Source organism: Vulpes vulpes, chromosome 12 (genome assembly GCF_048418805.1).
Source record: "Vulpes vulpes isolate BD-2025 chromosome 12, VulVul3, whole genome shotgun sequence".
Lineage (NCBI taxonomy): Eukaryota > Metazoa > Chordata > Mammalia > Carnivora > Canidae > Vulpes > Vulpes vulpes.
Window position 1 is genome coordinate 165,131,318 of NC_132791.1, and position 23,374 is coordinate 165,154,691.

The window sequence follows — 23,374 nt, forward strand, 5'->3', positions numbered from 1 at the left end:
GAGATGCTGTGCATGAACTGCTCTTTCCCCTCAGCCATGTGCTCCACCTCTGTGATCCAGGAGTCTCTGCCACAGGTGCCACATCACCCCCTGAAAGCTGTAGTTGCAAAGAAGGGTTTCTGTGCCATCACTGATGCTTTGTTTCTTAAGCTGAGTAACAGACATGTGGACATGTGGACATTCTTCTTTATACTTTCTTGATAATCTGAACCACTTCATTAAGAAAAAATATTTGGGATGCCTAAGAGTCTCGGTGATTGAATGGCTGGCTCAGGTCATGATCCTGGGGTCCTGAGATGGAGTCCCACATCAGGCTCCCCAACAGGGAGCCTGCTTCTCCCTCTGCCTATGTCTCTGCCTCTCTCTCTGTGTTTCTCATGAATAAATAAATCTTAAAAAAGAAAAAAAAAAGGGCAGCCCTGGTGGCGCAGCGGTTTAGTGCCGCCTGCAGCCCAGGGCATGATCCTGGAGACCCTCAATTGAGTCCCACGTCAGGCTCTCTGCATGGAGCCTGCTTCTCCCTCTGCCTGTGTCTCTGCCTCTCTCTCTCTCTCTCTGTGTGTCTCTATGAATAAATAAATAAAATCTTTAAAAAAAAAAAAAAGAAAAGAAAAAGAAAAAGAAAGAAAACTTGAGTAAGACTCTGGCCTGTTTTAGGAACAGGATAAAAAAGTGTATTTCTTTTCCAACAAGAAGGCAAAACTGCAGGAGAAAACACATGGTAAAAAAAAAAAAAAGGAAAAAAAAAGAAAACACATGGTACCTGAAAACCATGGCCAAAATCTGAAGAAAACTCATTTTTCCCTCTTAAAGTTTGAGCTGCTAGCCCTGAAACTTTAGCCAGATTTTTGCTTCTCAATCAGCAACAAAACCAACATGAAGTTTAGATTCTGGGAGAAGTTTGATCTTTGTCAGTTTAACAGTTCTTAATGGTTAGCACCACATGGTAGACACAGTGAGAAATGCTCAGAGCATGAGAGTCTGTTTACAGGACTTTCTGTAGGAGGTGGGGGTGTTCAAGCTTTCTGGATGCTCCAGTACAGAGTCCAGTTCTGACCGGGAGCTTGGTAGTATATAAAAAGGAAAATTGGATGTTCAGACTTGTGTGATCTAAGGAACCCCAGGGCTAGCCCAGCCCTGCAATAAGCTGTCCGTAAAGAACATAGAGAATACAGGGAGGTGGCGGGAGGAGGCACTGAGGAGGGCAGAGATGAGCAGAGCAGCGGGAGGATGAGCATGCCCAGTATTTGTGTCATGGAGACTGTCAGAGAAAGCCAAGCACATGACATCTGCAGATTCTGAAGCAGCCACCAGGAAGGACAACCAGAAACACACTAAGTCTATCTTCGTGCAGGCTAAGGAATGAAGGAGACAGGGAACTGTGGCTTCTCAGGGAAGCCTTTGGTGGGACTTTGTTTTGTTTTTTAAGATTTTATTTATTCGTGAGAGACACAGAGAGAGGCAGAGACACAGGTAGAGGGGGAGAAGCAGGCTCCCTGTGGGGAGCCGGATGTGGGACTCGATCCCTGAACCGGGACCAGGCCCTGAGCTGAAGACAGACACTCACTCAACCGCTGAGCTACCCAGGTGTCCCAGTGGGACTTAGTTTTAAGGAAATCAATATTCTAGAAGTAAAATAGTACTAGAAAAATAAATATAATTACTATGAACTATGATTTGCACAGAAACAAGACGAGGCAGAAGTGTGAAGCGATGGCAAAGGTGAGCCAAGCAGAAGCAAACAAGTGGAGCTGGTGAGGACAGGCACAACGTCCAGCCCAGGATAGTCCAGGTGACCCAGAGGAAATTTTTTTTTTTTTAAAGATTTCATTTATTTACTCATAGAGACAGAGAGAGAGAGGCAGAGACACAAGCAGAGGGAGAAGCAGGCTCCATGCAGAGAGCCTGACGTGGGACTTGATCCAGTGTCTCCAGGATCAGGCCCTGAGCTGCAGGCGGTGCCAAACCACTGTGCCACCAGGGCTACCCCAGAGGAATGTTTTAAAAGTGAAAATGTTTTTCATCAACATTCCAAAAGAAGACATAAAGTCCAAAACCCTGTGTCCTGAATAACTTAACACCAAAGATAAAAGCAAAAACCATTCGCAAAGAAAACAAGTCCTCCATCTACATGTTAGACAGAATCTAGAACTCTACGACAGCTCAGAGAAGAAGAAACAGATGGCAAATGGATTGAGGCACACAGGTGCTTGGAGGGCAGTGGAACAACTTGGAGGTAATGCAAATGGGAATACCTGCTGCCACGCAATTTCACGAGAAATGACCACACAGATGCAGGGAGGACAGATGCAGGAGCCAACACCTGTCCCCTAGGGTAAGCGCATTCCCCTTGTATACCAGGGTGTGGAAAATGGTGCCTAGAACCTAGCCATGCAGAATTGGGTGGTGTGACACGCCAGCAAAACTCTGTGGTGCCGGGGAACAAGATGTGTGTGCAGAGGACCCCACACAGGTGCAGCAAGCTGTCCTGAATGGTTCTCTTTGGCAGGCGGAGGTGTCAAAGGAGACAATTCTACTTCTAAATTGCCTCGATTTTGGGATGCCTGGGTGGCTCAGTGGTTGGGCATCTGCCTTCGGCTCAGGACGTGGTCCCGGAGTTCCGGGATCTAGTCCCGCTTCGGGCTCCTGCATGAAGCCTGCTTTTCCTCCCTCTGCCTATGTCTCTGCCTCTCTCTGGGTCTTTCATGAATAAATAAATAAAATCTTTAAAAATAAATAAATAGCCTTTTTTTTTTTTTTAAAGATTTTGAGAGGGAAAGAGCATGCACAGGTGAGGAGGAAGGGACAGAGGGAGGACAAGAAGACTCCCCAATGAATGCAGAGCCTAGTGTGGGGCCTGATCCCAGGACCCCAAAGATCATGACCTGAGCTGAAAATAAGAGTCAGGTGCCCTACCAAATGAGTTACCCAGGTGCCCCTTACCTCATCTTTTTTTTTTTTCATAACAAGCATTTGATTATACATCCAGAAAAGACAAAGCTTCTGCTAGTGTGGAAGCTCCTGGTCAGAACTGGGACTCCATGCTGGAGTGTCCAGACAGATAAACACCCCCAACTCCTACAGAAAATCCTGCAAACAGATCCTCATGCTCAGAGCATTCTCATTGTGTTGACCACATGGTGCCAACCATTAAAAGCTGTTAAACTGACAAAGATCAAACTTATCCCAGAATCTAAACCCCATGTTGGTTTTGCTGCTGATTGAGAAAAAAATTAACTTGGTCAAGATTTCAGCTCAAAACTTTAGGACTTACAGAATCTTTGTAAAAATTATGAGTCACATGCTAGGAGAGGCAGTGTGAGGGTGAGAGCCCACCAGTCACTGAAAAGGTCAAATGTCAACTTCTCCCTGACCCCTGAGATTCCTCAGAACCAGAAATCCTCAGGCTTTCATTTGGCAAGGCGCCTTACCTATCCTCCTCATCCCTCTCCAGGGGTTTAACTGGCCTTGGGAATGCACCCTCCCTTCTCTGAGAACACAGCCAGTGTTGATCTTACCTTTGTTCCCCCAGGACAGCTCGAGCACCAAAATACCTTTTCAGTTCTGTGTCTGGATTCAAGTGTCTAGAGAATTGAAAATTTTACAAAGAAAAATGAAATTGAGTTCTTCTATAATGATTCTGGGAATTCTGAAAGGTCACATAAAACCCAGGAGGGAGAACAGCTATTCTGACATGAAAGACAACTGGCTGGCCCACGTTCTCCCAAACCACATTGGCCGGAAGCATAGGCGGCCAGTGCTGGGGCCAAGTCAGAGCAGTCTCAGACCCATAAACTAGATCAAGGTGTGACTCAGGAAGAAGCGTCTACTAGGACAAGAGAGGAATCGTTTATCACAGAGTGACATCTTTCTTCAATATCGTTCAAGAAAAAAGCAGTCCCAGATACATAAACCTAGGTGACAGATCATTTCCTTGGATTTCTCTTTTACTTCTTTTTCCTTGCTCCTATTGCCTAAATGTTTGGCCATAAACCTACATCACTTTTAAATACAGTAAGCTTTTCTTCTTTCTTTTAGTATGATTTTTCCTCTCACAAAGTCTGTCTCAGCCAGGAGGGAGAGGGGCTATACCTGTGCTCCACATACAAGACATGCTTCTTCGAGCTCAGGGGAGGCGGGCCTGGGCGGTTTAAACCACTGCTGTCCTCAATCCTCTCCAAGATGCGGTCAATATCTTCCAGTCCATTTTCCTAAAAGCCCCAGAACAACATATTAATCACTACACTGACTTTAAGTATCATAACAATCAACAACAAAATGATTTTTTTAACAAAATGATTTTTACAAAGAACTAGCATTATACTGTATTTACTTCCTGACAGTTCATAATCCAAACACTACATACTACACATATATTCAGAAAAAAAGAAGAAATGCTTCATGAGAGGAAGTTCAGAATTAGCGTGATCGCAGAACCAGAAGGACTCTTGAAATAACAAGTTACATGCCTATACTGCTCACCTCACTTCTTCAGGTGGAACTCATGACTGTAACTACCAGTGACAGGACACACAGAACCAGACAGTGAATCATCAATGAAACAGATTTTCTGACACAGGCTATACCTGGAGGCTTACATGTCAACATCAAATTAGCCCATCAGCACTAGAAAAAGGTCAGGGCACAGGGGCAGTGGACTGAGAAGGGACTGTGCTGTCCAAAGGACGTCATTTCAGATGGTTGCCAGAAAATGGAAAGCACAGAGTGAGGTCTAACCCTCATGAAACAACATGAACAAACATAAGCAAAATTTGCCAAGTGACTTTCCCCGACCTCTGAATTATATCCTAATGGTAAAGAATCAAAATATCAAATAAAAATGAATTGGTTCTAACTTCATCTTGAGAAACAGCTGAAAGCACATACCAAAATTTCTCCTGTAGTGTTTTTCTTATTTTTCTGTTTCTTTTTCTTCTTTCGGAGTTTACCACTTATATTAGACTAAAAAAAGAAGCACATTTTAATCAAGGGAAAGAGACAATAAAATCTTCAGTCTGACAACTAAAGCAACAAGCTAGAGAGGGACATGGGAACCCAGGCTTGGCATCCCCTCCCTCCCACCCTGAATGTCCTGTGAACTCACCTATTTCTCCAACAAGTACCTCTCACTGGCCTGCATCTCTGGTCCTCCCTCCGACTTTCTCCCCTACTTCTAGACAGGACCCAGGGCTTCCCACGACCTCAAGAGGGCCTTAGAAGGCACCCACCTGCCCTCTGCTCTCATCTTTCACTTTGCCAACCACCCTTCCTGGCACACTTAGCTACCTGGGAGACCAGGGCCCCTTGTACTGCACTGTCCCCACCCCCCAACACACATGATGCCTCTGCCTCAATATCTCTTGTGCCTTCACCTAGTGCTTTCCTTCCTTGCAGTGTAATGCCTCCACCACCTCAGGCTCAGTCAGGTGTCCCTATGCACGTGTCCACCCACTTGTCACACTCCCAACCAGAGGCCCCTGGAAGGCAGACTTGTCCCTAGAACCCAGAAAGTTTGTAAGAAGTACTTGCTGAGTAAACAAGCATGCACTCCAGCCATAACCCAACACTAACTTGACTAACATTTCACTAACATTCACTAACATTTCTTCAAGGCATGTCCACCCAAAGGCCTGTCCACCTGACCAGAGCTCCAGACACACAATCACAAAGAACAGACACCCTGTGGAATAGAAGAAGACCCTCCCAAAGTGTGGAGGCAAGTCTTGTGTCAAGGAAACTTGTCTAGGGGACCCTGTATGTGGTCCCCTTGATGCCCACAACCAATCTCGAGGATTTCCTGCAAATCTTATCTGAGGTCCCAAGAGAATTTGGGGGTAACTGGAACTCAGCAAGTGACAGCAGAGGGTGTGTGTGTGTGTGTGTGTGTGGTGTGGGCACCTCCTGGTCCCCATACCTGCTCTGGGGGCACTGCTTTGTCAGCTGCTTCGCCAGCTTTCTTGGTGTCTGCACTTCCACTCTGAGATCTCCTTTTGTTCCCTGACACCACAGCATCTGTAAGCAGACAATCGGATCTCTCCCCATTCAGCACAGGTCCCTCCTCAAGGTCTTCGATGTTTATCTGGAGGAACACATGAGAGACAAAAGGATGTTCAGTGTATCCTGGCCACATATTAAATGGTGATACTGAACTGCATTAGAGATGGAGAGCAGGGCAGAGCTGCGGCAGGGAGACATGTTCAGGGTCATTTTAGTCAGTGAACCCCAGAGAACACGGAGACACTGTGTGGCTCCATGGTGTCTCTGTCTTAAGAGCTGACTTCATAAGAGTTCCCAAACATTACAACTCACCTCCCTTCCTGAACACTGCCCCAGGGCAAAGATTTGTAAATACATCTATCTATTTAGCCACTGGGAACTCTAGCTCAGCTCATCTACAGTAACCGACAGCAAAAGGACTGAGGAGAAGAAAAGGTACCTAAGGAGTGACTTACTGAGAAACTCTTCCCTAATAAAAGTAACTCACACAACAGAACCTGATATAGCAGTGAAAAGGAATGAATGGTGCACGGGCATGCACACACACTCTGGAAGTGAGAGAGGGGCAGGGGCGAGTACAGGTCACGTTTCTGGCCCTTCACCCAGTCCATGAAAAAGTAAACAAAAGAGTCCAACACGGAATAACAATTATGTTTCATAAACAAGACAGGAAGGACCCCATCTAGTACACTGAGGTCCAAAAATAAAACTGTATGTTCAATTTAGGACATCTGAAAAATAAAAAGCTGAAAAATAAAAACAAGATCTACTTTAACCCCCAAAACCCTAAGTTTTGTTTTTTTTTTAAACTAAGATCATACTCTACCTGGTGATTTTTCAGATTCTCTTTGGACCTACTGTCTCAGTTTGGAAAGTATCAAAGAAAAGAAAGGAACAAGTTTTTGCATCCTTTCTTTTGCTTTCTTTCTTCACCGATGGAGATTTCCATGTGGCAAGGACACAACTCAGGAGTATGTCATGCTTGTCTATCTATAAATCCATATCCGATTCAAAAATGCTGGAATTCTACCAAAATAGCATCTGTCCCAACCTGACTAATAACTATGGCAATTCCTATTGTGGATGCTTTCTTTTGAGTAGCACCATTGTAAAGCCAGGGGCTCAGCTGTGGTCTGGGTAGTTTAGATTCAGGAGCAAAGGGGGGAAGCTGGAATGAGGCCTCCTGGGACATTTCCTCTAAACAATGGGGGTTTAATGAAAGAATTGGCACCCATACTTTCTCCAGCATGCAACCAAATGATACCTCCAATGCCTCCAATGAAGCTGAGTGCTGGTTTACTTTTTTTTAAACGATTTATTAGAGGGTGAGCAAGTGCATGCTAGGGGGGAGGAGCAGAAGAAGAAGGAGAGAGACTCTCAAGCAGACTCTCCAGTAATCACACAGCCCAACTCAAGGCTCAATTTCATGACCCTGAGATCACAACCTGAGCCAAAATTAAGAGTCGGATGTTTAACTGACTGAGCCACCCAGGCACCCTACTGGTTTACTTTTATTTTTTAATCAAAAAAAAAAAAAAGATTTCTGAGGGCAACCCTGGTGGCCCAGTGGTTTAGCACCGCCTTCAGCCCTGGGTATGATCCTGGAGACCCAGGATCAAGTCCCACGTCAGGCTCCCTGTATGGAGCCTGCTTCTCCCTCTCCTGTGTCTCTGCCCCTCTTTCTGTGTGTCTGTCGTGAATAAAAAAATTAAAATCTTTAAAAAAAAGTAAAAAAAGATATTTCTGAAAGATTTTATTTATTTACTTGACAGAGAGCACAAGCAGGAGGAACAACAGGCAGAGGCAGAGGGAGAAGCAGGCTCTCTGCAGAGCAGGGCATCAGATGCAAGACTCGACTCAATCCCAGGATGCTGGGATCTTGACCTAAGCCGAAAGCAGATGCTTAACTAAGCCACCCTGGTTCCCTGCTGGTTTACTTTTATTAAGTCATGTCTACCTTCCTTCTTAGGTAATTTCTACACCCAGCATGGAGCTGGAACTCAAGATCTCTAGATCAAGAGTCACATGCTCCACCAACTAGGCCAGCTGCCCCATATGATCTTATTTCTTGAGTCCCTTTTGGAAGCTTGAGGTATTTAGAGAAATTCAAATTCATAAGCTCTATGTCAAGCTACACTTCACCTGCAATGTTTTGGCTCTGTGCACCCACACATGGAGCCCTCTGATGACATACTTAGCTTTGTGCCTTTTAAGAGTTGCTGACAGTGCATGCTTCATTGCTATCTCTATCAGCACGCACAAGCACTCAAAGACTCTATCCAACAGTCCCAGTGAAATCTTATTTGCTATCCAAAAGCTGGCATTTTCATCAGTTTCAAGTTCTCAAATGGATAAGAATTTCAAGGGGTTTTTGTTCACTACACATACATTCTCTGCTATTCTACAGGACAAGTCTTGAGGAACAATAAACACTGGGCATGAGTTTTACCATTTTTTGGAGGAGAGGAGGAACCAAGGTATAATTTACTTATCTTTAAATGGAGATACAATATGAGTTTTGGCATATGCATAGGTGTGTAACCCATACTCTTACCAAGATATAATATACTTCCATTACCCCCGAAACATATACCACAGTAATACCCCCAATTATTATTTTCTGCTGACTTCAGGTGCTAAGATTTCTTCCACCATAGATGGCTTGTGCCTGTCCTAGAGCTTCATGCAGAAAGAACCAGAACATGTCTTCTTTCATGTTTAGCTTCATTCACACAAAACGCTGTTCTGAGGCCTATCCTGTTGGTACCTGTACTACTGGTCATCAGTATGTCTTTGTATGGATGTGCCACATTAGCTTAACTGTCTGGCAGAAGTCATTTAAGTGGCTTTCCATTTGGGGCTGTTTGAATGAAAGCTGCTCTTGAACATTTATGTAGAAGTTTCAGGGGTAAGTATCTAAAAGTTGAGTAACTGGGTTATAAAGTATAAGGTTTATGCTGAATTGTCAGATCTATTTCCAAAGTGGTTGTACAACTTTATATTGCTCCCAGAGAGCTCTGCTTGCTCCATGTGCTTACCATTTGGCATTATCAGTACTTCCTTTAAAAAAAAAAAAAATTTTTTTTTTTTAAGATTTTGGGATGCTTGGGTGGCTCAGCAGTTGAGCAGCTGCCTTCGGCTCAGGGTGTGACCCTGGAGTCCCGGAATTGAGTCCCATATTGGGCTCCTTGCATAGAGCCTGCTTCTCCTGTCTCTGTGTCTCTCATGAATAAGCAAATAAAAATCTTTTTAAAAAAGTTTTTATTTCATTTATTCATGAGACACACACAGAGAGAGGCAGAGACACAGGCAGAGTGAGAAGCAGGCTCCTTGCAGGGAGCCTGATGAGGGACGAGATCCCTGGAAACCCGGGATCATCCCCTGATCCAAAGGCAGACGCTCAACCGCTGAGCCACCAGGTGTCCCTCCTTTTTTTTTTTAATTTTTTAAAGAGTTTTATTTGAGAGAGCGAAAGAGAGGGAGGTAGAATGTGTGGGGGCAGGAGCAGAGGGAGCAGCAGATTCCCCAGTGAGGAGAGCTGGACTTGAGACTTGATCCCAGGACACTAGGATCATGACCTGAGCAGAAGTCAGATGCTTAACCAATTGAGCCACCCAGGCGCCTCTTTTGGCATTATCAGTATTTCTAATATGGCCACCCTAGTGAGTATACAATGTCACAGTTTTAAAATTTTAATTTACATTTACTTTTTGACTATTGTTGAATATTCTTTCAAGTGTGTATCAGCCAGCCCTTTGTGAAGTGCCTGTTCCAATCTTCTGCACAATGAAAAATTGGGCTGACTTCTTACTGACTTATAAGAGTTGTTCAGACATGTTCTGGATACAAATCCTTTGTCACAGATGTCTTGTGATCTTTTCCTCTCAGTGTGTGGCTTGCCTATTCATATTTTTAGCTACATCTTCTGATGGGCATAAAAGTTTTAAGTTTTGATGAAGTCTACCTTCTCAATCTTCTTAGGATTAGTTAGTGCTTCCTGGACCTAGTCTAAGAAGTCTTAGCCTACCTCAGTCATGTGGATATTTTCCAACACTTTATTCTAAAAGCATTATAGCTTTAATGTGGAGATCCAAGGTCCATTTTGAGTATGCTTTGTGTGGGGGGACTGTATGGATTGAAGTTCATTTTTCTCCATACAGTTACTGTAGCATCATTTGTTACAGAGATTTTACCTTCCTCATGGAATTGCTTTTGAAAAAAAAAAAATCAATTGACTGTATAAGCATAAACCCATTTCTGAATTCTTGATTCTGTTGTGTTGATCTATTTGTCTACATTTATGCTAACCTCAGACTATGTCTGCTTTCTATTTTCAGTACTTGCTGTAAACTTACAATAAGCATCTTTTATGCATCTCGTGTTATTTCATATAAAAATATAAGACCTTTATGGCAGCATGCTTACATTTCCCTCCATTCTTAGGACAATTAACTGCCATACATTCTACTTTGGTGTGTTGTAAACCCAATAACACACTATTACTTTCGCTTTAAAGAGCCAATCTTCTTCTAAAGAAATTTAAAAACTAGGGAACATTATATATTTACCCTAATATTTAACATTTCCAGCATTCCTCACTCCTTCACATTCATCCACATTTCCACCTGGCACTATTTTCTTTCAGAATGAAGAATTTCCTTTAATATTTCTTCCTTTTTTTTTTCTTTTCTTTTAAAGATTTTATCCGGGGATCCTTGGGTGGCTCAGCAGTTTGGAACCTGCCTTTGGCCCAGGGCGCGATCCTGGAGTCCCGGGATGGAGTCCCGCATCGGGCTCCTGGCAGGGAGCCTGCTTCTCCCTCCTCCTGTGTCTCTGCCTCTCTCTCTCTCTCTGTGTCTATCATAAATTAATAAATAAATTTTTAAAAAAATAAATATTTTATCCATTTATTCATGAGAGACACAGAGAGAGAGAGAGAAGCAGAGACACAGGCAGAGGGAAAAGCAGGCTCCGTGCAGGGAACCCGACGTGGGACTCGATTCTGGGTCTCCAGGAACACACCCCGGGCTGAAGGTGCTAAACCACTGAGCCACCAGGGCTGCCCTAATATTTCTTTAGTATGACTCTGGCAATGAATTTTCTCAACCTTTGTCTATTTGAAAATATCTTTACTTCACATTGATGGTTATTGTTGTTTTTGTTTGTTTTTAACTTTATTTATTTATTCACAAGAGACAGAGAGAGAGAAAGAGAGAGAGGAGAGAGAGAGAGAGGGGCAGAGACCCAGGCAGAGAGGCAAGCTCCATGCAGGGAACCTGATGTGGGACTTGATCCTGGATCTCCAGGATCACGCCTGGGCTGAGGTGGCACTAAACTGCTGAGCCACCGGGGCTACCCAGTTATTGTTGTTTTTTTTTTTTTAATTTTTATTTATTTATGATAGTCACACACAGAGAGAGAGAGAGAGAGAGAGAGAGAGAGAGAGAGGCAGAGACATAGGCAGAGGGAGAAGCAGGCTCCATGCACCGGGAGCCCGACGTGGGATTCGATCCTGGGTCTGCAGGATCTTGCCCTGGGGCAAAGGCAGGCGCTAAACCACTGTGCCACCCAGGGATCCCTATCGTTGTTTTTTTAATTTCACGCTCATGTTTGAAAAATATTTCACTGGGAATAGAATGCCAGGTTACATTTTTTCCATTAGCACTGCAGAAATGTTGCTCCATTGCCTTCTGGTTTGCTCTGTATCTAGTAAGTCAGGATCATTCATATCATTATTTCACTGTAGATAATGTGTCTCTTTTCCAACTACTTTTATGATTTTAATTCACCACTGGCTTCAACAATTTGATCGTGATTTGCCTTGCTGTGGTTTTCCTTATGTTCATCCTGCTTCGGGCTTTTCAAAAGCCTTATACATCTGTCTATACATCCAGCAGATATCTAGAACCACTGCAAACTTTTTTTCTACTGTTCAAATAATTACACAATTGGAATATGGATTTTTAATTCTTTCCTCACTCACAGCAGCATTAAGAGATACTAATTTTGCTAAAGATAATCTTACAGATGTGAGGACAAAAGAAATGATGTGACATAACTTTAATTTGAAGAATCTTAGAAGGGGATCCCTGGGTGGCTCAGTGGTTTAGTGTCTGCCATTGGCTCGGGGTGTGATCCTGGGATGTGGGATCAAGTCCCACATCGGGCTCCTTGCAGAGAGCCTGCTTCTCCTTCTGCCTGTGTCTCTGCCTCTCTCTCTCTCTGTCTCTCATAAATAAATAAAATCTCTAAAAACTAACAAAAAAACGAGCATCCTGATCACTGAGACTTATTCTGGATGAAGTCTGGTTTATTTAATTTTACAATTCAGGGATCCCTGGGTGGCCTAGTGGTTTGGCACCTGCCTTCGGCCCAGGGCATGATCCTGGAGTCCTGGGATGGAGTCCTGAGTCGGGCTCCTTGCACGGAGCCTGCTTTTCCCTCTGCCTATGTCTCTGCCTCTCTCTCTCTCTCTGTGTCTCTGATGAATAAATAAAATCTTTAAAAATAAAAATAAAATCTTTAAAAAACTAATAATTTTACAATTCAGATTTATTGCAATTGCTTTCAGAGAATGGCCATTATATTGTACCTAAAAACAGACAGACATATGCACATACAGTTGACCCTTGAACAAGAGGTTTGAACTATGCATGTGAATTTATGTATAAATTAAAAAAAAAATAAATACAGCACAGTATTGTAAATGTATCTTCTTCTTTCTTATGACTTTCTTACCCCCGACCCGACCGGAGGTTAGCACGAGGCAAAGGAAAAGAGAATCGTAAGCAGGATCCATGCCCAGCACAGAGTCTGGTGGAGGGCTCGATCCCATGACCCTGAGATCATGACTTGAGCCAAAATCAAGTTGAACGCTTAACTGACTGAGCCACCCAGGTGCTCCCCCATATGATTTTCTTAATAACATTTTCTTGTATATATTATATATATAATATATATAACATACAAAATACATGTTAATAGATTTCTATGTTATCAATAAGGCTTCCAATAAATAGCTATTAGCAGTTAAGCTCGGGGGAATGAAAAGTTATGTGCAGATTTTCAACTGCATGGGGTTGAGTGTCCCCAGCCCTAGAGTTGCTTACAGGCTAAATGTAATTCTTTTTTTTTTTTTTTTTTAAGATTTTACTTATTCATTCATGAGAGAGAGAGAGAGAGAGAGAGAGAGAGAGGCAGAGACACAGGCAGAGGGAGAAGCAGGCTCCATGCAAGGAGCCTGACGCAGGACTTGATCCTGGGACTCCAGGATCACGCCCTAGGCCGAAGGCAGGCGCCAAACCGCTGAGCCACCCAGGGATCTCCTAAATGCAATTCTTTATAAAATATTGATCTTCCTCATTTAGAGGGAAAATTTCTCAGTGCTTTAAAATCTGATTTTTTTTTTTTTTAATCTGATCTTTTAAAAGTGTGTTTATGGGTTTTTAACAGATAGTCAAAGTAGTTCTTGACTCCCCAAATACTGAATATCTATTCTACATCATCTTCAAAGGCTGCACAGTATGCTATGCTGCAAAACCTGAACTATACATTTAAAACAGACGCATTTATCATGTATAAATTACACTTCAATAAAGCTGGTTTTTAAAAACTACTCTGAATGAAATAGGAAAAATTTCTATTCTAAGGCCAAAAAAAAAACTCACCCAAGAGCCTGTCTTGAGAATAAATTCATAAACTAACAAAGGAGAGCTTCTCTCTGCTCTTTCTTCTCTGTAGGACAGCATTGCTGGTCCCTGGAAATGTTTCTAAGTAAACAACTTAGGGTCACGTTTCTACTTAAGTTCTATTGCACCCTTCACTTGGCTTTTAGTATCTGTATTTTCTGAGTGTTGACTATATGCCCAGCTTGGGCTAAAGGCTACACATGTTAATTCATGTATCACTCATGACAACCCCATGAAGTAAGACCGTATCTTATCTACATTCTTACAGCTCTGAAGAGATGGAGCCAGGATTCAAATCTGGATCCTTCTGTCTCCAAAGCCTGTATTCAAACATTCTGGCTGGAGACAATACCTGCTGGTCCTCTTAGAGGAAACGCTGACTCATGCAGTAACTTTTCTGCATATCTGGGTGCCAGACACAGGGTGGCAGAAACACGAGAGGCAACAGCAAAGTCTCTACTCCCAAGAAGCTTATACTTCAGTAGGGAGGAGGGAAAAATGAGAAAGAAGAGAAGGGGAAATGGGAATAAGGGGGTAACTGTACTTTTTTTTTTTTTTTAAGGATATATTTTTTTAGAGAGTGAGTGCAGAGAAAGAGGCAGAGGGAGAAAAAAAATCTTCAGGCAGACTCTCCGCAGAGCACAGAGTCTGAGGACATGGGGCTCAATCTCATGACCCTGAGATCAGGATCTGAGTTGAGATCAAAAGTAAGATGCTTACCGGACTGAGCCACCTTCAGCCACCTGACATAGGTGCCCCGAGATAAGGTAAGTGTATTTTTAAAGCAGGTAGGGTGCAGGCTGGGTGGTTCAGCGGTTTAGTGCTGCCTTCGGCCCGGAGTGTGATCCTGGAGACCTGGGAATGAGTCCCACATTGGGCTCCCTGCATGGAGTCTGCTTCTCCCTCTGCCTGTGTCTCTGCCTCACTCTCTGTGTGTCTCCCATGAACAGATAAATAAAATCTTTATTTTTTTTAAGATTTGTTTATTTATTTATTTATGATAGACATAGATGGGGGGGGGGGGGCAGAGACACAGGAGAAGGGAGAAGCAGGCTCCATGCAGGGAGCCCGATGTGGGACTCGATCCCGGGACTCCAGGATCATGCCCTAGACCAAAGGCAGGCGCCAAACCACTGAGCCACCCAGGGATCCCCCAAAAAATCTTTATTTAAAAAAAAAAAATTAAAGCAGGTAGGAAGGGGAAGCAAGACTGAGAAAGTGGTATCTGACCAAAACTTGAGGAAGAAGGAGTGAGCCACATGACACCTAAATACAGGTGTTAAAGGCAGAGGAGATGGCAAGGAGGACAGATCACCATGGCCAGAGCGTAGAAAGCAAGATTATAAAGGAATGAGGTAGAAGAGCTCATGGGGCCGTTGGGGGGTTATAAAGAAAGGAGGGTTGAGGACAGACACATGCCGAACAGGGTCACTGTGCTTGCTGTGTTCAGACTGCAAAGGAACAAGAGGTGCAGCAGGACTGAGTATAAGGACGGTGATGATTCGAACCATAGGCAATGCTCTCCCTCCACAGGCTGCACTTGGAACTGCCACAGGATGGCCCAATGGTTTGCATAGATTGTGAGAGGAAAAAAAGCAGCTCAGGGATGCCTTCACATTGCAGCATGGACAAGAGGCAAAATGGAAATGCCCTCTACCAAGACAGGGAAAGCTGGAGGAGGCAGCAAAGGCAGTTAACATTTGGACACTGTGGGTTTGACAGATCTGTGAAAGGTCTAAAAAGGGACAAATGTTGAGCTGGATGTATGAATCCCGAGACCAGGAAGGACACCTGAGCTGGTGACAGGGGAACACATAGACAGCAGAATCCTGAACAGGTACAGACCGTGAGTCCCACTGACATGATCTCATGGGGAGGGAGGTCCACATCAGTATTCTTTCTTTCCCTTCACATGTAAGCACTCTCTTCACACTTTTTCCACTTCTTGCAAACACTCTGCCCACCCCCCGTCCATTTACTCTCTTTTCTTCTTCAACAGGAACATTAAGAACATTTGCTTCAGGGACACCTGGGTGGCTCAACGGTTGAGCATCTGCCTTTGGCTCAGGGCATGATCCCTTGATCCTGGGATCGAGTCCTGCAGTGGGCTCCCTGCATGGAGCCTGCTTCTCCCTCTGCCTGTGTCTCTGCCTCTTTCTGTGGGTCTCTCACGAATAAATAAATAAAATCTTAAAAAAAAATTTGTTTTATACCATAAAATTTTTATACCAAAAATACCATAACATAGTTAAGAGTACAAGTTTTAAGTAAGAAAGCCTGGATTTACTCTGCAGGTGTCACTTACTACCTCGTTTCACAAGGACAATATGACCTCCTTCCCAGACTACGAGAATCCTGTGGTACAACAGCAGTGCCTGGAATGTGTAAATGTCCTCCAAAGAAAAGCTATGGCTGTTAAAGATGACAAATCTGGGGCATATGGGAAAGAGGAAGCGCAACACAATCAAACGTCCTTGGAGATGGCTGAATACAGCACAAATTGATAAGAACAAGTGAGATGGGGGAGAAGACTTGGGTGTTTTGAGAGAAGTCAGAAAAATGACTGGCAAATTTAAGAACACAGGATGTGATAGAAATACTGGGGAGACAGCCTGCTGTGTGTTCAATTGTGGGAGTTGGGAGATAAGCACAGAAGGTTAATACTACTCTTGTTTTTGTACATGTTTGAATCTTTTTATGATAAAAATGTCAAAAAAGAAAGGAAGCATGACAATAAACAGAGTAGAAAGGAGGGAGTTGCTTCTGGTCTCAGGATCAGAACCGGAAAAAAGAGACTGCAGGGAATCTGAAGAAAGGGCCTGGTCCCACCTCCACCCCAGACTCCACCGCAAGGCCGTCTCTCACCTTGGAGGGGAGGTCGATAATCTCGGAACCAAACTCCAGAACTGGTAGCCCACCCACATTCCCTGTCATTTATGATGGGCTCCTAACTTGTCAACTTTACCTAAAGTTGGGTGCAATCCAAGACCAAGAACGAGCTAAAGAAGAGTCGCTGGTTTCCCCATCACCTTCAGACCTCCTGCGGCTTGTTCAACCAGTGGGGCACACCGTGGACACTCTGCCCGCACAGGGAGGTCAGAAAAGCCAGACGAAAACGATGCACGCACAAGCCCAGATACTGACTGTGGCCAGCTGAAGAATCCCCAGGGGGCGTTTACTCCTTCGCTTCACATCCACCATCTACCTGCTCAGGGGACGCAGCGAGAAGCAAGCAGAACACTCAGCCCCGGGGCGCGAGCAGGGGGCGAGATGGGCTATAGGGGCCCGGACCCCCAAGTGCTCCCTGGACGCAGCGCCCCACCCTAAGCTAAAGCGAACGCCCCCCAAAGCCTGAGACCTGAGACCCCGACCACAGGTTGCGGACCCGCCCCCAAGGCGTCACGACCACGCCCACTCCGCGGCAGCCCGAACCAACGTAGCCCCGCCCACCACACCGCCCGCCCCACTCGCCGATTTGGCCCCGCCCAGCTGCAGCCCAGACGAGTCGCCCCGCCCCCGTGACATCAGGGCCCCGCCCCTCCCACCGCCCCCTCCCACCGCCCCCACCCCCGGCAGCCCGGTTCCTCACCAGCTCGAACCGGTTGTTGACGCAGACGCCCTCCTTGCCTGCGCCCCGGGAGCGCCGGCCACCTGGACCCCGCTTTGGACCTTCTTCTTCCGCATCATCGTCATCGTGGAGGACAAACTGCAGGGCGCCGGGCCCGAGGGGCTCCTGGCCGCGCTGTTCCCCCCTCAGCCTCCGGAGGGCCCGGCGCGACATAGGACCCAACGGCCGCTGACGTCTGGAGACCGGGAGAAGGAAGAGCAGAAAAGAGAACGGCTGGCGCGCCTGCGCACTTACGGCGCGCTGGCGCGAGGCTGGCGTGTCACGTCTGCGCGTTGAGGTTCTCCGGAACTTCCTCTCCGTCACCGGGGGCATCAAAGAAGGTGCGGGCCTGTCCAGACGAAGTCTCGCGCGAGTTGGGCGCCACCACGCGGCCATCCCTCCCGCGGCGGCCGCGCTGGGTACCCACAGCTGGCCTTCCTAAGGCGTGTCCGCGACGGATGTCGGGGCCACATGGACTCCGAGCCGTCTACACCGGGACCTAGACCCTGCTGTCCGAGAGCGGGCTCGCCGGGCGGGAGGAAGCTCAGCTGAGGCTCCGTGAGGAGGGGATGCGCGCAGGAGCACGGTGCACCTGTGGCGGTGCGCAGGTGACAGCTGGGCGGCGCGGAGCCCGCCTCCGTGGCTGCCGGGGGGACCTTCTGTCCTTCCTGAGAGTAAACACGTCAAAACCCAGGACCCTCCCAAAGCTGCAGATTTCTGGAAATCTTCCAGTGTTAGGGGCCGGACTGGGAGTTTGCCTTTTGTCGTCGCGAATGCGTCCCAGGTGACTCTCCCGATAATCGGGGTATGGGAATCCGTGGTCTGAGGTGGAGGCTCGCCACCCTCCCTGTGTTTCAAAATCTCCTGGGGAGATTTGTACAATAAAGATCAAGGACCCATCCCTAGAAATTCTGAGATGGGGTCAGGCATTGATATTTCTTAAAAACTCTTTAGAGGATTAAAATATGCAGGCCTACACCGCAGAGGCAGGAGGGAGAGGCTCTGGTGTGTGCTAGAATAGAGGAGAGGGCAGCCTTGAGTGTGGGGATGGCACTGTACTAATCCTTCTATCCTGGGAAGTAGGTATGCCCACCCCAATTGGGAACTGAGTCTCCAGACACACACAGGGAGAGGGTGTGTGCACACAGGTGTGCCTGGCTGGTCTGTCGGCCTGTACTGGTCATCAGGCTCTTGCATTACTTCACATCGCCTGACGTAGCTGCTGTCTCTAGCTCCCCACATGCCTCATCCTCTCCAGCCATGCCCCTGTAGTCCCCTGGAATTTACCCTCCCTACCTCCCATAATCCTGTTAAAGAGCTATGCTCAGCACAGGTGGAACCCCCCAGGACGCCGGTCTCTTGTCCATTCTATTTGTCCAAGGCCGGGCTAGTTGTTAAATAGATTTGGTGTCACCCCTAAAGTGTGTGACCAATTTATGCAGATTTCTTGCCTCACCTGTGGATGAAAACTTGGGGAGTCTCAGCCTGGAGTTGCCTCCTTTGCCTTCCACAAGAGAGCAGTCATGTGATGCTGAGCAATGCAACATCAGGCCCACTTGAAGTTCTCCCTGTACCACTGAAGGCAGTCGTGGCCCTTAGGAGTTTGGTTGTAAACCATTCAGTTCTAAACAAAGTGATCTCCATTTGTCACAATGTAAATTAGGTGAGGTGGAGACAGGGCTTGGTTCACTGGGCTGACTGCATAGCTTTCAGTACCTAGGGTCAGCAGAAGGCAAACCCCGAGACAAAGTGGATCCCTTCCAACATCACCTTCAAGCTTTTATGTGGGCCCTTCGCAGCTCCACCCAGCTGTCCCAGGGTTTATTTTTTTTTAAAGATTTTATTTATTTATTCATGAGAGACACACATAGAGAAAGAGGCAGAGACACAGGCAGAGGGAGAAGCAGGCTCCATGCAGGGAGCCCGATGTGGGACTCAATCCCCAGTCTCCAGATCAGACCCCGGGCTGCAAGCGGCACTAAGCTGCTGCGCCACTGGGGCTACCCCCAGGATGGGTTTTTAATTTCCAAGTATTCCTATGTGGAATAGAACACTGGTTTCTCGCTGTTGGGAATGTGGGCCTGATCCTATTGGCAGGCCCACTTCCTCACCCATGTAATTAAAACAATGGCAACGGTGTTCACCTCCCAGAAGCATATGCCCATGGAGGGCCACACATTGCTGGCTGTGTGACCAGGAACAAATCTTTACGCTTTCTGTGTCTGCTTTCTCTCTTTTTTTTAAGAGGGAGAGGGGAGCAGAAGGAGGAGAGAGAACCCTAAGCAGGGAGCCCAATGCAGGGTTCCCTGGGATGTAGAGATCATAACCTGAGCTGAAATCAAGAGTCAGACACTTAACTGACTGAGCCATCCAGGCGCCACTTTGCTTTCTCATTTTTAAATAAGAATAAAAATATTCCTTGCCCATGAAGTGCCCAAAAGTGTTGGAAGCTGGCTGTTTTTATTGGCTATTGTAATTTGGTAACACTTAACTGACTGAGCCATCCAGGCGCCACTTTGCTTTCTCATTTTTAAATAAGAATAAAAATATTCCTTGCCCATGAAGTGCCCAAAAGTGTTGGAAGCTGGCTGTTTTTATTGGCTATTGTAATTTGGTATAATTGAATGTCATGGACCCCAGCTGATGAAGGACCCTCTCCTGCAGGCCCGTTACAAGTCCCGTCCCTCAGGGCCTCCTCCAGGCCCCTGTCCATATGGCAGGGAGTTAGAGCCTGGCATCTGATAGACCTGCATTGAAGTCCCACGTGAGCTATGTATCTTTGGCCAAATTCCTTCCTCTCTTGAACTTGATTTCCTTACCTGTGAGATGACAACAGAAGCCACCTCCCAGATGCATGTGGCAGGCAGAGCATGTAGGTGCTTTTCCATCCAGTCTCCTGAAGAGCAGAGTTGCCCCTACCCATCAAACCCTAAGGGAATCATCTCCCCAGAGAACAGGAATAGGGATCTGGGGAGGAGGCCAAAGGGCCAGGCTGGCAATTTGTAGGCATCAGGCTGAGCCACATGGAGCCCTGCCAGCCGTGAGACCAAGATGGCCAGATGATGAAATTGGGCATCATGGACAGGAGTGGGCCTGAGCACCCTCCTGTCGTGGTGGGCATCCTGAATGTGCACCGGAGGGCAGGTGACCCCTCAGAGCCCAGCTTCTGAGAATGTGCCCACCACTGTGGCTCAATAGTCCTCAGTCCACACCCCAGACAGAAGGCTGTGAGACCACCTTTATTAGGCCAAGAGCAGCCGTGTGTACAAATTTACAGAGTTTCTTACTGGACCAGGACCGCCAGCATCACCAGGGCCCTGGAACCAGCACCATCTCTGGACCTCTGAGTCTGTGAGGACAGCAATACCAGCCAGATGTGGCAGATGGCTGGGGAATGGATGCTGGGTAGGGGGCAAGGAGTGAGCTTGGCCTTGGACCTTCCAATTGGAAGGGTGAGATGGTGCTAGGAGAGTATCTATCCACTGACGGTCTTCCTGGCTGTGTCTGCAGGCCAGGTTCTGCTCAGAGCACAGAGGCCAGCAGAGTGCTCCTGCCTACCTGGGGACCAAGGTGTCCTGTCCCAGTCTGGACATCCACCTAGGGAGGGGAAGCTGCTGTGTTCTCATCCTTGGGATGGAGAAGAGAACAAATACAGGGGTAGGGTCTTTCAGAGCTCTATTATCTAGAATCCACTGCTGTCCTTCCTGAGTGAGAAAACCCATTCCTGCCCCATCCTGTACCCCACCCAAGGACTCCCAAAAGGAAATTGCCTCCCCCAGGGAGGGTCCTGGAGTGAGCCTGACCCTAAATAAACTCTGGGGCCAGGAGACATGTATATAAATATATAGGCTGTGTGTATATATTATATAAATGTATCTATATATGTATATATATGTACATGCACACTCAGGAGGGCAGGCTAGCGGCTATGCCCCAGAATGGGGAGTTTCTCAGCCATGTCCAGGCCTAGCCTGGCTCCTCCCCAGATGTCTGGCCTCCTTGAAATGTCTCTGGCTGGGTGGTCCAGTAAGGCTGAGAGCCATCACTTGAAGTTGAGAGTCCAGGTGTTAGGGATGTAGAGGGACTGCGTCTGGCGGGTACGGCGAGGCGTGGTGTTGAGTGCATCCACACTCTTGCGGCTAGAGCGCACCACGTCTGCCACAAAGCTGGTGCAGTCGCTGCAAACATCCTTGCGGATACAGCCGTGAGTATAGATGTGTGGGAACGTCTCCTCCACACTCTGCCACTGGGGCCCCTGCAGGGATCTGAAACAGGACAGAGCCATCAGGGAAGTCCCACCTGCCATATTTCCCCACAGCAAAAGCTTTTCCTCAAGAGTTAGCTGGAATCCTGGGGTCTGCTAGGAGTTCAATTCCCATCTCCTACTACTTAGTCCCCAAGACCCCCATGAGGTATCTCTTTCTAGACAAGTGCTTTGGATTTCCGTGTCCTGGGAGTGTCCTAGCAAACCATCCCACCCACCCCAGCTTTTGTATTACTGTCAACGCCTGACCACATCAGCAAAGGGTAAAGGAACACACTGGAAGGCATCTCTTCTCTGGCTTGGTGTAGGTTTGGTAGTTGACACCCTCCGAGGACTCTCAAAGCCCAGCGTGTAGACGGGAATGTGTGCAAACTTCTTAGAAGGCATCTTCATCTACAACACACAGAGGGAGAGGTGGACCCCCCCGACAGACACACCCATCAACAGCCGCATGCTCTGGGCCTGCATGACACCCTGGCAATGTCTGATGTGGGCTCTCTGAAGGCATGTGCCCACCCCTGCTTGTTACCCACACCCAACCACAACTTCTGCCCATCTAGACAGGTACTTGCACCACACACGGTCTAGCATCATGTCCTATATGCAGTAAATTCTTCAGGTCAAAGAGGTAGAGGTTTCTCAGTGGTGAAACAATAAAAAGGAGTAAAGATCATAGTGGTCACTCTTCCTCTGCAGCAGGCCCTTGTTTCTAGGCTGAGGTGTAACAGGATGATATAGTTCCAAATGTGATTATGTTTCTGTATCTATACACCTGCATGTACACAGACACCGCAAGAACCCTTCCAAAAACATTCAAGGAAATTGTGTCAGAATGTAGGACTTTTAGAGGAGAAGTGAAGGGTTTTCTTTTCAGCCTGCTAACATGGAATGTTAAAAAAACATTAAAAAAACACAAACACCTACAAGGGTCTTTAAAAACCACAAAGTCTTGGAGTGCCTGGGTGGCTCAGTTGGTTAAGAGCCTGACTCTTGATTTTGGCTCAGGTCATGATCTCAGGATTGTGGGATCAAGCCCCACATCCCACTCTGTGCTCAGTGGGTTGTCTGCTTAAAATCCTCTCTCTCCCACTGTAAAAAATAATAATAATAACAACTATACAGTCTTAGAAAGTATAGGAATGGGTTGCTTGTGGAGGAAGGAGATGGACAAGGTGGCTCATCTGTGTGTGACCAGCTTGTAGGAGACAGAACCTCTGTCCCCCCTCAGCACCCTGCTCTGCCCCTCCTGACAAGCCAGGTCAGCCACAGGACACCTCAGACCCCAGATGATCCTTACCTTTATGCTACAGGAAGTGCAGACAGCCCTGGAAGGGAAAGAGGAAGGGCAGCAGGGTCAGCTGGGAAGAGGCCACAGAGGAACAGGTCCTGCCAGTCAAACTGTCCTTGCCCTCTGCTTGATCCCCAGTTACTTCAGTATTTATTTTATCCCCAAATCTTGCTTTTCTTTTTATTTTTTTTATTTTTATTTTTTTAAGATTTTATTTATTTATTCTTTTTTTTTTTTAATTTTTGCTATTGTATTTATTTATGATAGTCAGAGAGAGAGAGAGAGAGAGAGAGAGAGAGAGGCAGAGACACAGGCAGAGGGAGAAGCAGGCTCCATGCACCGGGAGCCCGATGTGGGATTCAATCCCAGGTCTCCAGGATCGCGCCCTGGGCCAAAGGCAGGCGCCAACCCGCTGCACCACCCAGGGATCCTATTTATTTATTCTTGAGAGAGAGAAGGAGAGACAGAGCCAGAGACACAGGTAGAGACAGAGACAGAGACACAGGCAGAGGGAGAAGCAGGCTCCATGC

At 46.5% G+C, this 23,374-nt stretch overlaps 2 protein-coding genes across 4 annotated transcripts in view; both read right to left on the bottom strand.

Annotated features, from left to right (window-relative positions):
* Positions 1-19,860, bottom strand: part of TCF25 (TCF25 ribosome quality control complex subunit) — a 34,633-nt gene extending 14,773 nt beyond the window's left edge. For all 3 annotated transcript variants that reach the window (XM_026005026.2, XM_072731290.1, XM_026005025.2), the window contains exons 1-5: positions 17,275-19,860; positions 5,915-6,079; positions 4,888-4,962; positions 4,093-4,211; positions 3,519-3,584 (exon numbers count right to left, since the gene is read on the bottom strand). In XM_026005026.2, the coding sequence (XP_025860811.2) occupies positions 3,519-3,584; positions 4,093-4,211; positions 4,888-4,962; positions 5,915-6,079; positions 17,275-17,688 (839 nt within the window). In that variant the 5' untranslated portion in view covers positions 17,689-19,860. The remainder of the gene's footprint in view (positions 1-3,518; positions 3,585-4,092; positions 4,212-4,887; positions 4,963-5,914; positions 6,080-17,274) is intronic.
* A 652-nt stretch (positions 19,861-20,512) lies between these two features.
* Positions 20,513-23,374, bottom strand: part of SPIRE2 (spire type actin nucleation factor 2) — a 33,288-nt gene continuing 30,426 nt past the window's right edge. Inside the window, exons 13-15 of the mRNA XM_026004868.2 lie at positions 22,854-22,881; positions 21,834-21,949; positions 20,513-21,557 (exon numbers count right to left, since the gene is read on the bottom strand). Of these exons, the coding sequence (XP_025860653.2) occupies positions 21,335-21,557; positions 21,834-21,949; positions 22,854-22,881 (367 nt within the window). The 3' untranslated portion in view covers positions 20,513-21,334. The remainder of the gene's footprint in view (positions 21,558-21,833; positions 21,950-22,853; positions 22,882-23,374) is intronic.